The following is a 15,990-nucleotide window of genomic DNA, read 5'->3' on the forward strand; positions in this document are numbered from 1 at the left end:
TTCCAGATTTTTCCTGTACGCTTGTTCTCCTGCATGTATTTACAGGGAAGAATCTGCCAGAAATTAGCCCAGGACATGCTTTTTACTATTGGTAGTAGCTGACGTGATGATGCTCCCAAAGATAGCATCTGGCTATTTTCAAAGATTGTACTGTAGCAGGGGTGGAATTAGTTTTAAAAGTTAGGTAAGACCTTTGAAAAATCAAAAAATGCAGACACATTGGTAGAGGCAGCATTTTTTTTTCTAATTAAAAACTCTGAGTAAAGTTAAGATCGTGTGAAAATGTGTCATGCTTGATGAGATCTTGGTGAAACTGGAAGAAATAAGGGATGTGAAAGTAATTCATGTCTGCGGAGAAGAAAAAGACACACCAGTGTAGTTAAAGTGCTTATTCTGGATAATGAGATTTGCTGTGTGAGTTTTCGCTTAGCAGTTAAGTTTGTAGCACCTCTCTGCTAAATTGTCCACTTTGCCTCACCTGCATGCAGAGTAGCTCCACTGAAGTTGGCAAGAGCATAGATCTGTCCTACGTGGAGAATATGCAAGTAATGTATTAGCATAATTAATTAATTCCTCTCTACCTAATCTGAGCTAGATTGAGCTAGATCATGGAGTCTCTTGAGAGAAGAGATGCAACATCGAATCGGGTGGGGAAAGAAAAAATCCTGCAAAATTTCACTCCAGCCTTTTTGTGGGCTACCTTTACCAGAGCCCATCCAAATACAAATATTGGTTAGTGTGACTTGAGAGCAAAGGAAACTCGTAGCTATGTAGCCTGTTTGCAGTAGCCGTGGCAAATACATGCTTTGGCTGACACTCGTTCAAACAACAGACTTGAAAATACAAGTATAAGAATGAGAAGATGGTAAACTGGGCAGTGTGTGCTGCCATCACCTTCTGTACCTGTGCGATAAATAAGCAGATGACTTTGTTTCAGCCTGAAGCACTGAAAATTATAATAGCAGTGGCAGCAGGGAGGGGAACCAGGCATTCAGTGTTCACTTTTATCAGCCAGACAGTGTTTCTTTCTGACAAGATTTCAGTTGTCCAAACTTGTGAAATGTTGGCAGCCACAGTGCTTTTAGCGGGATGTGTTTGTGAGTATTTCTGTTAGTTCTGCTTTTTCCTTTCCCCAGCCTGCAATGACTGTATCAAGTTGTATACTTCTTCCCTGACTGGTGAAGAATTTTTCCCCTTAAGTAGTATTTTGAGCACCCTTGTCTTATAGCCCATCTTCCAGCTTGGCTGTGGAGTCATTACAGATTTTCAACTGTCTTCTTGCCAAGGTTTGAAGTGACCACTGTGGTGAGAGGGAAATATGAAAAACAGAGGTGTTTTTTCTATTGGAGACATTTTTCCTGATGCTGTCTGAATCTCCTTTTGCCTTTAAAATAATCTCCTTAAACTAAAGGTTTCCTCTGTTCTTCCTAGCTTTTTGAAAATGTATTTGTCATAAGTGGGGCAGATCTTTTATAATTAATTTGGTAGAGAAAAATATACTGTGAAAGTACAAAGGACTAAGCTGTTCAGACAAGTGTTTATTTCACTATGTCTTAAAAATAGAGTTGAAAATCTCCATTTATTCATATTGTGGAAGAACCAAAGTGTACCATGTAGGAAGTTTTTATTTCCAGTTAGATTTTTCCAGTGCTTTGAAAAGCAAGGAGGTTAGGAGAGGGAAACTGTGCGAAGGGTGACTATGGGGAAAGACCACTTCAGCGTGCCCTCCTGGATCAATCCTGTGTAACAAACTGGTAAGCAGAATTCCCCCTGGAAAGCCCCAAGAAGGTTGCATAGTACAGCCTCTGCTTTGAACATTTTCTTGTCTGATCCCACCCAGAATAACTCTGTTACCTGCAGGCAGCACTTGGAGCTAGTGCTGTTTGTTTATGGTGCTTTTTCTGCCCTCTGTGCCTCCTGCACTGAGGGTGACAAAGTCAGTGTAGCCACAAGTGTCGGTGAATCTTTTTCTTTGCCAGGATTGGCACAGGTTGTTTAGATGGTTGCTGGCTAACGGCTGTGGAGCCTCGTGTTTCAGACAAGCCTTCCAACGGCAGTGCCTTCTCTAAAGTGCACAGAGAGGGCTCACGATGCCCATTTGAAACTGTGCGTGGTGAAAAATCAATGTGGTGTGTCTCACTCTGAGGTGCTCCCCTGGGAGCAATCCTGTCCTTGTTCAGGGCTCGTTTCAATTAGTCCCCTGGAAAGAAGACTCCACTGAGAAATTTGTGAGTCTCCTGGCTGCCAGGAAGCGTCCTGGCTTCCCGGCAGCACTCCTTCCATCCTTCAGCCCCTGCAGCTCCCTGAGGCAGGAGTGATCTCAGGTAGGATTGAGCAGGGGCTGCCTTCTCTGTTTACTGATCAGGAAAAGACAAGGCTACCATGGTGCCTCATCTTAAAATTTGCAGAAGGTTTGTGTGCAATTTCATCCAGAGAGACTTGTGTTTCTTTGTGTTGGCACCTTTACTGCCTGCTGTTACTTCTTTGGTGCCTTTGCCATCCTTATCATGGACCAAATTTATTGGTAATAAGTTTTTACCTGATTTTTTATTTCAGATATCACTTGTAGTTGTCATGGTGCTGTTGTTATGGTTACCATCTCCTTCACCAGCTAAAATGCCTTTCCTCTCTCCTGCAGGAAGCAATTACGATTAATGATAGATGGGTGTGTGTGAGGGTGTTTGGTGAATGGTAAATGGTGTAAAAATGCAGCATTGTGGATAGAAAAGGTTTGTGGAAAAGGGGTGGTGTTGGAGCAGGAAGGTATGGTCAGGATATCTTCTAGCTTTTCAGCTAGACATGAGCTCTATGGTAGGTGTTGTTTTTGAAGACAGAAGCTGGTAGTACCATGATTTCACCATTGCAAGAGAGAAGGGCACCCGGTGTTAGATTTCTGGAGTTTGAGCAGTTTGATGCAGCCCCTGGGCATGGGAGAGATGGCAGCCCTGTGTGCCAGGCAGCCGTGTGTCTCAGGAGGGGAGCATCCGACAGCAGGTCGGCTCAGCAGCACTCTGCTTTCCAGCAGCCCAGAGAAATGAGTGCTTTCCCCAGGGAGGAGGAGCTCTGTTGGTCATGAGTGGCAGCTGAAAGATCTGTTCCCATAGGTTTACCTGTTCTTGTGTTCTGCAGCAGGATGGACCTGTTTGCTGCCAACAGAAATGCAACTGGTGCTGCATCTCAGCCCTCCTGTACACCACCTGGGTGTACCACCTGGCTGTGCAGGGTACGGAGTGGGGAGGTCTTTATCAGGTTCGCGTTTCTCCAAGTGAAAGCATTCCCCTTCATCAGGAGCTGGGTGGCTCCCGTGGCGCAATGACCTCCCCTTCCCACCAGCCTGCCTCCACTGATGCCCAGCCGAGCAGTGGGAAACTCCGAGAGGGGTTGAAATCTCTGCACCCACAGGGCAGGACACTGTGCAGGAGGGAGCAGAGGAGTGTGGAGTATGAGTGGCTGCTCCTCTGGCTCTCTGCTCGCTCTCTGCCATGCCAGCGCTGCAGGTCTGATTGCCTGCTTCGGAGGCTGCAGCCATCTCTCGTTCTCAGCTCTGGCAAGGATGCAGATTGCGGTAAATTTTCTTGATCTTTCCACAGTGAGCTTCCTTTGTTGAGCCTCAGGTCCAGGCGCCATCCGTTAGTTTTCATCTGTTTCGTAATCCAAGGTACAATCAAAAGGATTTTCTACAAAGAATATGTGACTATTGGCTAACTGTTTGCAGTGTGGAAATGGAAAAGCCTTTAAAAACCGCCAAACACTAATATAAGTGCAAGGAGATGAACACTACCTGCATTTTTAACAAATGCAAGGTAGTATTTAAGAGGATAGTCATGAGACTTCCTCCCCATCCATGCTGTTTGCTGTGATTCTTTTTGATCAGTGTGAGGCACACTGCTCACATCCAAAAATAGTCACATTAATTTGAGAGAAGATGCATGTTAACTGAAATGAAAGGATGAAATTTGGGTGCAAAGCTCTCCATGTATTCATGGCATCCAAAATTAGCCCTTGTGTTTTGTAAATATGTGGAGAGTCTATGAAGACAATAGCACCGATAGGGTTTGGCTACTACATACTACAGGCTGAGCTTCTTGATGGTGGCAGGAGGTTATTGGAATTTGCCCATCTAGATTTCCCACCTTCTGTCTGTTGTTTCTATTCTGGCCTCCTGATTCCTACTTGCTTTCCTTGGCTCATCTAGACATAAGTTGTTGGTAAGTTAATTTTACTGGCAAATTCTCTCGGGACTTTTTAATCCACAGTGTCTGATATTTAATATTCAGACACATCATCCGAACTGGCCAGTTGGTATGTGGACACAAATTAAAGGTTTTCTTGGTTGTATTATTTACCATTTCTCTCCCCTGAACTGGCATTGTAGCTCTTCCTCCATGTATCCACGTGGCTGTTTCTCTTAGTGAATTAGCTTCCCTGAAATCAAATAGCCTCATTTCACTGTGAATGGGCTCATAGACACAGCAGTAGTTAAAAACATGGCTTGAAACAGGAAGGCAGGATATTTGCAAAATCCTTCAGTACTGGCCTAATTCTGTTCTCTTAAAAAGTGAAATTCATAGAAAATTCATCTGCTTACATGCAAAGGCAATGTTAATATAATGCTAAGTCAATTCTGTAAGATGTACTCACAAAATATATAGAAAGACAGCTAGCACAGCAGGATGTTTAAATCAGCATTATCTTGGGCTTTGCATGTCATGCTCTCATGCTGTATTACTGTGGGCAACTTGTGTGTTGAGTTCAAAGCGCTCAGGCTTGATTCAACCCAGATGTGGCAACAGGAGCTGGTATCACATAGAAGAGTGTATAGGTTAAGAAACATTTGTACTGTGCCTGTGAAAGGAAGAGGTAACTGCAAAGTTGGACCACGTGTTCCCCACAAGGTTTGTCCCTCTGTGTTAATTCCAAGTTATGTAAGTATTTTTTTGTCTCTATACAGTTCCCAAACGGCGGAAAAGGATGGGGGAATTTGTTTTTACCATCATTTGTGCTACAGGTTATTAGTTTAGAAGGCAGGACATCCAGTTTGGATCCATAATGCCATCCCTAGTGCACTGCCTGAGTTACAAGGACATGAATTTAAGGTCTGTGAAGTGTCTCACTGCTGCTGCTACTTCTGGTGGAGCGTGATGTCTCTGGACAGGGAATGGCCAGGGTCTCAGTAGCATCCTGCATGTCAGCCTGGGCAAGGAAAGCCTTTTGGGGAGGGCCGTGCATGGCCCACAGGAGATGTGTGTAGGTATCACTGATGTGGTCTGTGGCGCACAACTGCACCTGCTTGATCCCTCTAGAAGGAGGAGGCATTTTCCACCACCACTCACATACCCTGGTTTGCACAGTTGGCTTTGATCAGGCTTCAGGGTGAGGAACTTGATGAAGGAGGAGAGTTTCCACAATCCCATGCCATGTAGCTGGCACAGCCTGTGCTGAACTCACACTCGTGCCCCATGGCATATTGGCGTGGTGTCACCAGGACAGCTTTGGAGCAAGGGGCATCGTTGCAGCCGAGCCTGGTTCAGCCCACGAGCTCGCCTGGGGTTGCCGTGGTCCAGCGCCTGCCTTGATCACCCTCCTACCACCACTGACTTCAGCTGATGGGCAAGAAAACCAGTGAGAACATACTAGTGAGAACGTACTAGTAAGATTGCTGTTGCTTTATGTCTGATACTGAGGTTCTGCTATAATGGGCAGGGGAAAAAGGCTCATAAATATCCAAATTAATTTTTGACTAAGCAGCATGACATTTTAGGGGACTGGCTGCACCTTCTTTTCTGATATTTTTTGAAAGCCTTCATTGCAGTTTATGCAAAGAATAAGAAAATCATAGCGGAAAGAGGAACTTCTTGCTTCCCTGAAATGCTGTTTCCCTAGATTGTCCAGGCTATTCCAGGTTTCTTCTTTTTATGTACCTAATGCTATTTAAATTCTGCCATAATATTTGTCCACTCTTGGTATTTGTGTGTCACTATTTGAATTACCTGATTAATTTAATTCCATGGTATGCTAATGAAATGACAGAAAAACAACTCACCTGATGGTAAAAAGCACACCTGTGTATTCTGGATTTGAACCTGAGCTGTGGATGAATCACGCCGTACAGCAGATAGTTGTTGCTAAATTGCTGAGTACAAAGATGCATTGTGTGACTCACTCGCTGTGTTTCTACTACCATTATAAACTCTGAGAGCACTTGATGAATAACAGAGAGTCAAGAATGAATTCATCCATGTTTCACTCTGTAACCATCTATTATAAATACTGAGCCAAATTCTGCCTCCAGATACACACAGCTCTTATTGAAGCCTGCCCACTGTATTTATTTTTAAAGATAAAAGCACTTCTGTTACTTTCACAGAGGACTTCTGTGACACAGTCCATTGTAAGGATGTGAATATCCTTTCTCAAGAGCTTCAAGTGAAGCAGGGAGTGTCTGCCTGGGATGGGGAAGGGCACTTCAGGGATAATAGCCTCTGAACTGCAGTGGTGGGATAATAACCATTACGTTCATCCCAGTGATTTTCAGAACCGTGTTCCCCACGTTCAGGTCTTGCGTAACCCTCTGTCTCCCCGCAGAGGGTCTGGGCTCCTCTCGTGGGTGACCCAGGGGCTGAGCTGCTGAAGTTGCTGGGCAGGTTTGTACTGCTCCTGGGGCTCGCTGTCAGGTTCAAAGTGCACTGGATTGGTGGAGAAAGCCTTGAGTTAGGGATTGGATTTTTCTTTTTTCTTTTTTTTTTCCTCTGAGCTTCCTCAGGGAACATAGATGAGAATGTCCCTTTTTTCCGCCAGAACAGGCTCTGTTCTGTCCGCAGATCCCAAACGTTGGTGGCTTTGGATGTGTGCCACTCACTCCTGTATGGAGGGAGATGTTTGTCCTGTGGCCTCGTGTTTTGGAAAGGCTCTGATCAGAAAATGTTCTCTGGTGCCATGAGGTAAACAGACCTAGAGGCAGAGGGTTATCTCTTTGCTATGCAGGAGATGGCCTTTGTGCAGCTCGGGCTCTCCCCTCCATAATTACTCCATCAGCTCTTCTGGTATGATTTGAGATGGCTGCATTAAGGCTCTTGCTGTATCTGCAGAATGGCTTGCTGATGAGTCTCCCATCAGGGTGAAGGAGGAGGGGAAGGCAAAGGGATGTGCAGCATGTTTACTATTGCTGTGGTTGATTGAGGCATGTCTCATTGCCACCGAGCTTTGTGATACTGCTCAGCCCACCCTTTTCATTATAGCTCAGAGAACATGCTGGGCTTGGAAGTTTCACCTGCTCCTGCAGTCTTTGATGCAATTATTTATCCCTGGGGAATGGTGCTGGCTCAGGGTGAGAGCAGAGCGAGCTGCGCTTCCCAAAACACGGTGGTTTCACTGGGAGGCAAAAAAGTTATTAGCCCTTTTTGGGGTGGAACTACTGTTTGAGTCACATATTTATTGTGAATGAAATCTAATTTTCGTGATTCACCATGATTTTTAGATTTGAAGTAGCTCTGAAAGCCATTATTATTAAGTGATAATATCCAATCAGAAAGGGATTGAGTTATCAATTGTGGATGATTATCTGAGAAATAACAATAGCTTTTTCTCATGTTTAGAGGTTTTCTGCAAACTGGCCTGACTCAGTGGAAACCAGGGTTTTTTTTCTGGTTTGTTTGGTTTTGTTAAATGTCTGCAGAATATGTGCACCATCGAGTTTTGTGCTTTCTTTTCTGGACTGCTCAGCCTCTGTCATGTGTGTCTGGTTGACGGTGTTCAGCTGATTTATTTTAGTTGTTTTTTTTTTTCTCCCAGGAAAAAAAGGGTGGCAAGTGCTTTTGGAAAAGGCCTGCTGGTTTTCACTTTGAAGTAGCTAGCTCAGGTCAAGCCTTTCTCTCCTCCCCAGAGGTTACCTTATCATGGAAACACAGATTATGATATATTGTCTTCCTAGGCTTGCATATTAAGGAGCTACTACTACATTTTTCTGTGAGGAGTAGCCAAAGCCTATGGCTTGTGCAGTGGCTTATTTTCCTGGCTTGGACAAATGAGAGCTAATTAACAGGAGTGAAATATATGTGAAGTAGCAAATAATGATTAGTTTTGTTTATGTATAAATACTGATAGTCATAAGAGAATGCAAATACTTGTGTGGGAAACAACTGTTCCCCATGGGCTGTTTGGACAAAAGGGAATGAGTGTGAATGTTACAAAACAGCAAGTAAGAGGAGACATAAACAGGGTCAAATAGCACATATGTTTGGGAACCCAGCGACTGTTCTCAGACGAGGTTTCTGTCATGGTGTGCAGCAGATTGCACATGCCGCAGAGGATGCATCGCCCTGCAGTTCTGTGCCCAAGGAGCACCTGCTGTTTCCAACTGCGACGAAAATTGCAATAGCAGCTTCACCACTTTGTGGCATTCTTCCCTTTGTCACCTGGGAAGATGCCGTTGCATTATGATGACCGATTCACTTCTCATTAAGTGAGTTGACATTTAACTGTAATTAATGAGGTAAAATCACATTAACAGGGCAGCCCTCAAGAAACCGGTGCTAATAATTGCAAGGCACGTGGGTGTCAGGGAGGACTTGACCCATAATTTTTACCGCTTGTGGTTTGTTTTGATTTTAAAGCAGTTCGCTCACGCCCAGGACAGACAAGCAGAGACACTTATGCATTTAAGCCCTATCTCATCTGCTGGACGCGAGTTTCCCTGGCAGCGCTGCTGGTGACGTGCCTATGCTGCGCCCAGTCGCTGCCTGCCGGCCAGGAGCACAGTCACCCGCTTGGAGCTCATCTCTCCTGCTAATGTCGTTACAGGCCGAGTGGTGAAGGCAAGGAACCATGGCGGAGGATAGGAAAGACGAAGCCAAGGCACCGCACTGGACTTCAGGTCAGCTAACAGAGGCTTCTTCACACCCACATTCACCTGAAATTAAGGAACAGGGTGGCGCAGGTGCCGGACTGGTCAGAAGTGCCAATGGATTTCCCTACCAAGAGGACGAGGAGCCGGGACTGGGCAGCCATGAGCAGCCAGGGACGTACACTCGGACCAAAGAGAATGGGATCAATGGAGACATGTCGGCAGGGGACAGAGAGACCGCAGGTAATGCACCTCGATGCCCTGCCACGAAACATGGGGCTCTGCAGACCACTGGATGATGTTTCTCCAAGGGGAAGTGTTAGCTGGAGCCAAGCATTCCCCGGGGCATGGGGGGGCTGACATGAAGGAGCATGTGCCTTGGAAGGGCACTAGCTCTTCACAGCAAGGTCTGCATCTTCATCTGGTTTGCACAGCTTGCGTCCTTAGCCAGGATCCTAGGCAGGGCTTTGAGAAGACTTCAGGAAAGGCATGATGGTGCCTGAGTGCGTCTTGGTAGATGGGACAGGGTCACCTCTCTGGGGATGAGAGAACAGGCTGGTGTAGAGCAGCTGCTCAGCTCCTCTGGGCTGGGAGTAAGAAACCGCTCAGCTGTTGTGCACAGATAGCTCATGTTGCTCTTGCATGCGCTTGTGTGTGCACGAAGTATGGGTTCTCCTGCTATTACTCACGAGTAACAACACCTTCTTGAAACCACCAACTATTTGCAGAATAATGTGTTGCTCAATCTGACCGGGAATACCACAATTCAGTGTCAGTATTTATTCACCCTTGCCCAGGCATATTTCACTGGATACTCACTGGGATGTTGTCTATTTGTAAAACTATGTTAGGATTTTAGGATTCAGCTTGTTATTTGGGGAAAAAAAAAGAAGTGTGATTGTGTCAAAATGGAATATGCAAAGCAAGTTTCCTGTTTTAGAAATAAATGCTAATTCTTTCTGTGCAGAGTTCCCACTTTAAAGCCCAAATGCACAGTGCAAGAGAAATTTCTCTTGTACAGACACAACTGCCCTTGATACATCCATCCATGCATGCTAAAGAGATCTTTCTAGCAGTGTTTGTTGGCTGTTGACAGCATTTGGAGATGCCATCCATAATTTCTCAGCAGCTAGAGAATTTTAAGGCTCTTGGACCCTACAGTCACTTCATAAGCAATTGTGCTGGAAACGGATTGGACTAGATGATCTTTCGAGGTCCCTTCCAATCCCTAACACTCTGTGATTCTGTGAAAGTAAATGGGTTTAGATTTTAAGAGTCTCTTCTTGTGGATAGCCAAAACTTGAAAGCCAAAGGTAAAAGAAATCCTGTGTAAGCATTCAGGTGAACACACTGTTGATGATTGTTTGGGGGGGACAAGGTCTTGTTTCTTTTCTGTAACCCAACTTTGTGCTATGCTTAGCCAGCAAATAAGCAGGAGCAGATGTACAGGAATCACAGAGGTAAGATGCTGCAGTTCTTAGGGGTTGGCACGGGCCGTGGGAAGACTGAGCGCATTTCTCTTCTTTGCCACAGATTTGTCATGCCATCTTGGACAAGTCCCACCCATACACATGGAGAAGTGGGAATAACTTTAGAGGATAAAGAGGAATTTCCTCTCCTTAGAAAGGGAGGAGAGAAATGCTCTTCTCAGGCTTTCTCAAGCTCAGGTTCTGAGCAGTTGTCAGTGTCTCAGAGAGATCTGAACATTCAATTGAGAAGTTTGCAGCTAATGGGTGAGAGGAGGTGGGAACCCACTGCTGCCCATCAGCGAGCATTGTAGTAGTGTATTTTCATGTGGCTTTTTGAGGGAAGGGGTTAAACAGCAGAACAAGTGAAAATGAGGCAGTATAGTCTAGAGGAGGCAGCGGGACTGGGGACACACACTTGCCAAGGGAACAAACAAGACTGCTCTTGATATGGGTGAAGTTCGCTTCAATCACCACTTTGTGGCCTCATTTCCTCCTCCCCTGCTTTTTTTTCTCACTGTCTGCTTAGATTGCAAGATCTCTGGTGTGGGGACTTACTGTCGATACATACAGTTTTTGTTTGGTAGTCTTAATATAGCTTATCTTGTGGCATCTTGTTTGTCCTTGAACGCCAGAAAAGTCCCTAAAACTGCTTGCCTTCATGCGTGAATTCCTAGCTCTCTGCAAACTTGTGCACTTCACACTCACACACTGGCTGAGCCCGTATTTAATTAATGCAATGTAAACCATCTCAGGATACTTAAGATATATTTTTTTAATAATTTTTCTCTTTTTGAAGGAGAAGCCTGTTGGCAACTTACTGTGGTGTTAGAAAGGGACTGGGGCGTGTGTTGCCATTTTACACTAGTGTTTATTAACTGGATGTGCTTAATGGATGATGATGCAGGAAGTTTAGGGGTGGATTTTTGGTGTTTGATTCAGAGCCTGATCTTGCAATCAGGATTGCCATTCGCCACCAAATTCGGTCATCTTTGCTGTGTTTGTCTGCTTGTAAATCTTAACTGTACTGGGGTGTTGTATCAGGTAGGGTTTTTAAATAGCACTCTGATACAAATCATTACCAATAATGTGAATCGTTTAATCATTTGTAGTGGCTTACCGGCTCCAAACAGCTGAGGAGAAAATGCACAGGAAGCCAAGGTCAACCGAGATAATTAAGCCAAACTGTGGGCTTGAGTGGGTTTACAGGGATTTTATTTTCCCTGGTGAAAGCCTAGCACCATAACCTAGGAAAATCTCTGGCTTCTCAGCCTTTATGTCGGAGCCCATAAATCCCCAGCAACTGCAACAACCAGCTCATCCGCAGCGGAGCACTAGTATAAACAGGGCATTTCGCAGGCAGCAGCCCATCACCCCATCCCTGCTGATGACAGCTCGGTTACCTTTTGAGGCGTTTCGCCTAAGGAAGCTCTCCAGCACCTGACTGACCCAGGATCTGGGATTTAGTCACAAAATAGGCCTCTCCTAGGGAGAGGTATTCTGCAGCGGTGCAATAGTCCCTTTGGGGCACAGCAAAGCAGCAGGGCACCCATTTGCAGGGCTCGTGCTCTGAAATCTGAGGGCTGTGTGTTAAGGGGAAGGTTACAGTCAGGCCACCAGGACAAAGGCACCTTATGCCAACACTGATGCAGAGGCGAGGGGTGGTAATGGGGGAGGAAATAACAGTTCTTGCCAAAACACATCCAATCCATCACTGCAAGTGACATTTTTAGGTTTGCACAGTTAAAATTTGCCTTCCTGTATATATGTGTGTCTCTCTCTTGGTGTCTGTCTAAGAGTTATTGAGTCTGACCTCAATTTTGGAATCCTCTGAATCCGGCTGTTGTGTTGCCTTTGATTGATCTGTCTCGGTATTGCGCTGGTAATGGCTGCATTATGGAGACACATCAATGCCCTCCTTTCAAACCGACTGGTGGGAATGTGGGAGAGTGCACAGCACTGTGGACAGGGCAGCTTCAGGGCCTGCTCCACTGAAGTCCAAGGCAAATACGTGTGAGAGAATAGGCCGGGGTTTTTGGCGTAGCCCATGGGAAGCTGTTATGGATGCGATATAAGTAAGGGCGATAAAGCAGCTATTCCTTTTTATATGTATTAGTGTATATACTTGGGCTGCCCCTGACAGACCGGCTCAGTCCCACTCCATCCTCAGCCCCATGCCTCTGCCAGCCACAGGTCCCAGGCTGCTCCCAAGGAGCACCTGAGGACACCTTGCCTTTGGGGCGGTCTGCAGCACCCCACAGCCCAAGATCCACCTGGTTTCAATGTGCTATCCCTGATCCATGCCTGTCCATGTCCTTTCTCACCTGCATACACACAAACACAGCATCTTTGGTGAGGATTTTGGAAGTACGAAGAGAGGAGGATGACATCTTCAGCTCTTGTCAAGGCCAACATTTTCACATCACGTGAGATGTGTGCTACAAAGGAGGCATGATAGCGTAATCTTCAGAAACTCACTCTGAAGTGGGCTGATGTGGAAAGCTTTGGGTTGGACGCCATGGTAGAGCATAAGATGTGTTTGACTTGTAATGAAACACGAGAGTGGCAGCCTTTTCTTTGCTTACTGAAAAGCGGTGGTCAGCTAACTGGGAGGAAGCACTGAGGAGCAGCACAGATGCGCTGCGGCGTTCCTTGGGAACCAGTGATTCAACACAATCCGTCGTGTTTGACTTGCAAGGAACATCAAGCTGCAAAGGTTTGTTTTTTTACACTTAAAATGCATTTATTTTTCTTTTCAGTAATATAATGACTAACCTGTCAAATTTATGTAATTAGGAGTAAAAGTAGTTAGATGCATTGTGAAGCATCTTCTACAAGATGTCTTTATGTACAGTGACTCGGCTGATTGAATGCTTTCTTCATTCTATGCCAAATTCAGGTTTACAATTGGAGGGGTTTGGATTACTCACACAGTTGTTTGATGAATTATTTTTTTGACAGATGAAGGGAAAGCATTTCCTGAAATCCTATTACCAGAGCCTCAGCACAGTGGCTCTGTCCTGGTGTCAGTCAATGTTAAGGACAGTAACATGGCCTTCATTAATTGTCAGGGTATTAAACCATGTGGGATGCGAAGAGACTGCTGTAAAATTGTAGCAGACTTCCTGACGCAGCACAGCAGACCGACCACAGGTTGAGCGCTCCTGCCTTGTTTTTCAGAGCCCTTGAGTCATAGGAAAGGTGGGTGAGAGGGAGCCCATGAGAGATAAATTGAGAGGCCAGGATTTTTGGTGGCTGGGGGGACCCACAGACTGGTATGTGTTAGTCTGTGAGTGGAACAGAAAGAGTGGGGAGCCCTAGACCTGTGAAGAGGAATGAAAAAGTGGCAGCATTGAGCTGAGGCATGAGTGAGGGGCTGAGGAATGGCAGGGGAACAGACCCAGAAGTGGGAGAGCAAGGAGAGGCAAAGGCCAAGAGCTGGTGAGATGAAGGCTGTGAGGGAGCAAAGCAGGGGCAAGAAGTGTCAGAGTGGAAGGAAGAAGGAAACATTGAAGATCAGGTAAGGACAATAGAAAGAGGTTCAGGTTTATCTGTTCATCCAGAGCCAACACAGCTTTTGCGTGATGGCAGATATTATCCCGGAGAGGAGGGGATTCAGATAGCAGGAATAGAACAGTCTGCAGGGAACAACTGAGGAGAAAAGTGGCAATGGGCAATTTGCGTTGCAGCCTTGAATGTAATTTATCCTAATTCAGCCTTTTGTTTTAGGCTTTTTTCAGCCAGACTAAATGGACATCTGCAACAAATCTGTTCCTGTGACCAGCTACTCTTTACATAAGCATATTTAAATAAGCTGCAGGGAATGTCAGCCTGAAAGACTGCCTGGTCACGGCCAGTAAATACTTGAGCAGAGGTGGGGAGTCCCTTTAGGCTGGCTATGCAAAGAACTCATGGTGAAGGTAGGGATAGTGCTGGTTTCAGGCACTTGGCAGTGTGTCAAGGAAACAGTCTGTATCTCGTTGTCTTGCCTAGCCTTGCCTTGCAGTAGCCACTCTCCAGGTAAAGAGGATCTCGTTCACGGCCCTCACCACCACTGTCCTGTTAGAAAATCACCATGATGCTTAGTTCTGCCGTCTCAGGGGGCTCAGCCCACGAGGGCTGTGGCAGCGGATTGCGTGGGGGCAGTAATGCAGCTCTGTGCAAGGGGTCACGACAGCCTCTCCAGGCTGAAACTGCACCAAGTCATCACTTGTGGTGTTAATGGCTTTTCCCCCTCTAGTGACTTCTCATTTAATCTTCTTTTCCTTTGTGTGTCTTTCTCTTTCCTTCTCTCTTGCCATACAAGTGGTAATACTCAGATGGCACTGCCAGTAAACATACAAACAGGCCTTCTTTGTACGGAGGCCTTTTTAGTCTTTCTTTCCAACAGGACTGCAATGTCAGAGCTTTCCTTTTCGTTTGGCTGTTTGCACTGGCCCTCCTGCTGCTGCCCAAGCCCTCCTGGCATTACCAGAGCCCCCCACAAGCTCCCTGAATGCCTGTTCCCCAAAGGTGCCTCTCAGCCTTTGTGTCAGATGTGCATTTTCAGCGAGCAGCATGTCTCGAGCAGCACAGACAAAACACACAGAAGGATGCAAAATCAATGACGTTCAAAGAAAATATGATTGCTGTGTTTGTCCCGTTTCAGTTGTTTATTTTACAGAGCTGAAAGAATGCATCTTACCATGTTGTTGATGGATCCTGTGGGAAAGAAGCTGCTAATTAGGCATTTTGATCTCCCTCCTTTTGCCCAGGAAATGTGACAGTAATTACTGTGCACCATCATCTTTGCCAGTTTAGATACAGGCAAACATACCAGCCTTCTGAAACTTTTCTTCTCTGTATTGAGAGTAATCCAAGTGTCATTTTCTGGGACACGTTATTGGAATATTTTAGACACGTTCAAAATACGTTGCTGAAGAGAGCATAGATGGAGGCAGCAGAACCTCTTTGCAGCACTCATAATAAATAGATGGGTTTTCTACCTTCTCTGTTAAGCTTGCTGTAGGGGTCCTCTCGGCTGTTCCTCTGCAGACAACCAGGAATGAGGCCAGAGAAACTCCATCTTTTGCCATGCTTCTCCCACCCCCAGCTATCTTCTCCCTGACTAACTGCTGCAGAGACCAGTCTCTGCCGGTTTTTCTGTGGCTGGCACTATTGCTTGCTAAATCCAGTAAGACATCACATTTTGTCCAACCCTAACCTCTCTGAGGGGCTGGCTCTGCCCTCCCACCTCCTCTTGGGACTTCAGAAATCAGTCAGTCTGTGATTGACATGTATTGATAGGAGCTGGAGGGTCTGGCACAGTTTTGGGCAGTGCAGGCATGCAAAAATGATTGCCGGAAAGGGAGTGGGGTGAGATAAGCCTGCGTGCCGGGTGCCGTTGACTCCCATGGCTGGGAGCCAGACACCTGGGGAACTTCAGCCATCAGTCTCTTTTATCCCTAAAGCTCTTCTGAAAATGTTAGCATATGGTTCATGTTCACTTTTGAAAACCGTACCTCAAGCCAGGTGCAGTGACACCACTAGAGCCGACTGCTGCATTGTGCCACGTCAGCGCTGAATCTGGCCAAGAGAAGGTGTCAACCAGTCCTTTCCTTTGGGCTTCCTGTTGGTGTTTTGATTCACTTTGGTGTTTTCTTTTTATGGTATGAGCATTGTAAGAGGGAACTGCACAAGCAG

At 45.8% G+C, this 15,990-nt stretch overlaps 1 protein-coding gene across 3 annotated transcripts in view; it reads left to right on the plus strand.

The window, feature by feature from the left end:
• Positions 1 to 15,990, plus strand: part of MAP2 (microtubule associated protein 2) — a 186,720-nt gene that overhangs the window by 110,540 nt on the left and 60,190 nt on the right. For all 3 annotated transcript variants that reach the window (XM_068407184.1, XM_068407182.1, XM_068407183.1), the window contains exon 4: positions 8,800 to 9,085. In XM_068407184.1, the coding sequence (XP_068263285.1) occupies positions 8,824 to 9,085 (262 nt within the window). In that variant the 5' untranslated portion in view covers positions 8,800 to 8,823. The remainder of the gene's footprint in view (positions 1 to 8,799; positions 9,086 to 15,990) is intronic.

This window comes from Nyctibius grandis, chromosome 9 (genome assembly GCF_013368605.1).
Source record: "Nyctibius grandis isolate bNycGra1 chromosome 9, bNycGra1.pri, whole genome shotgun sequence".
Lineage (NCBI taxonomy): Eukaryota > Metazoa > Chordata > Aves > Nyctibiiformes > Nyctibiidae > Nyctibius > Nyctibius grandis.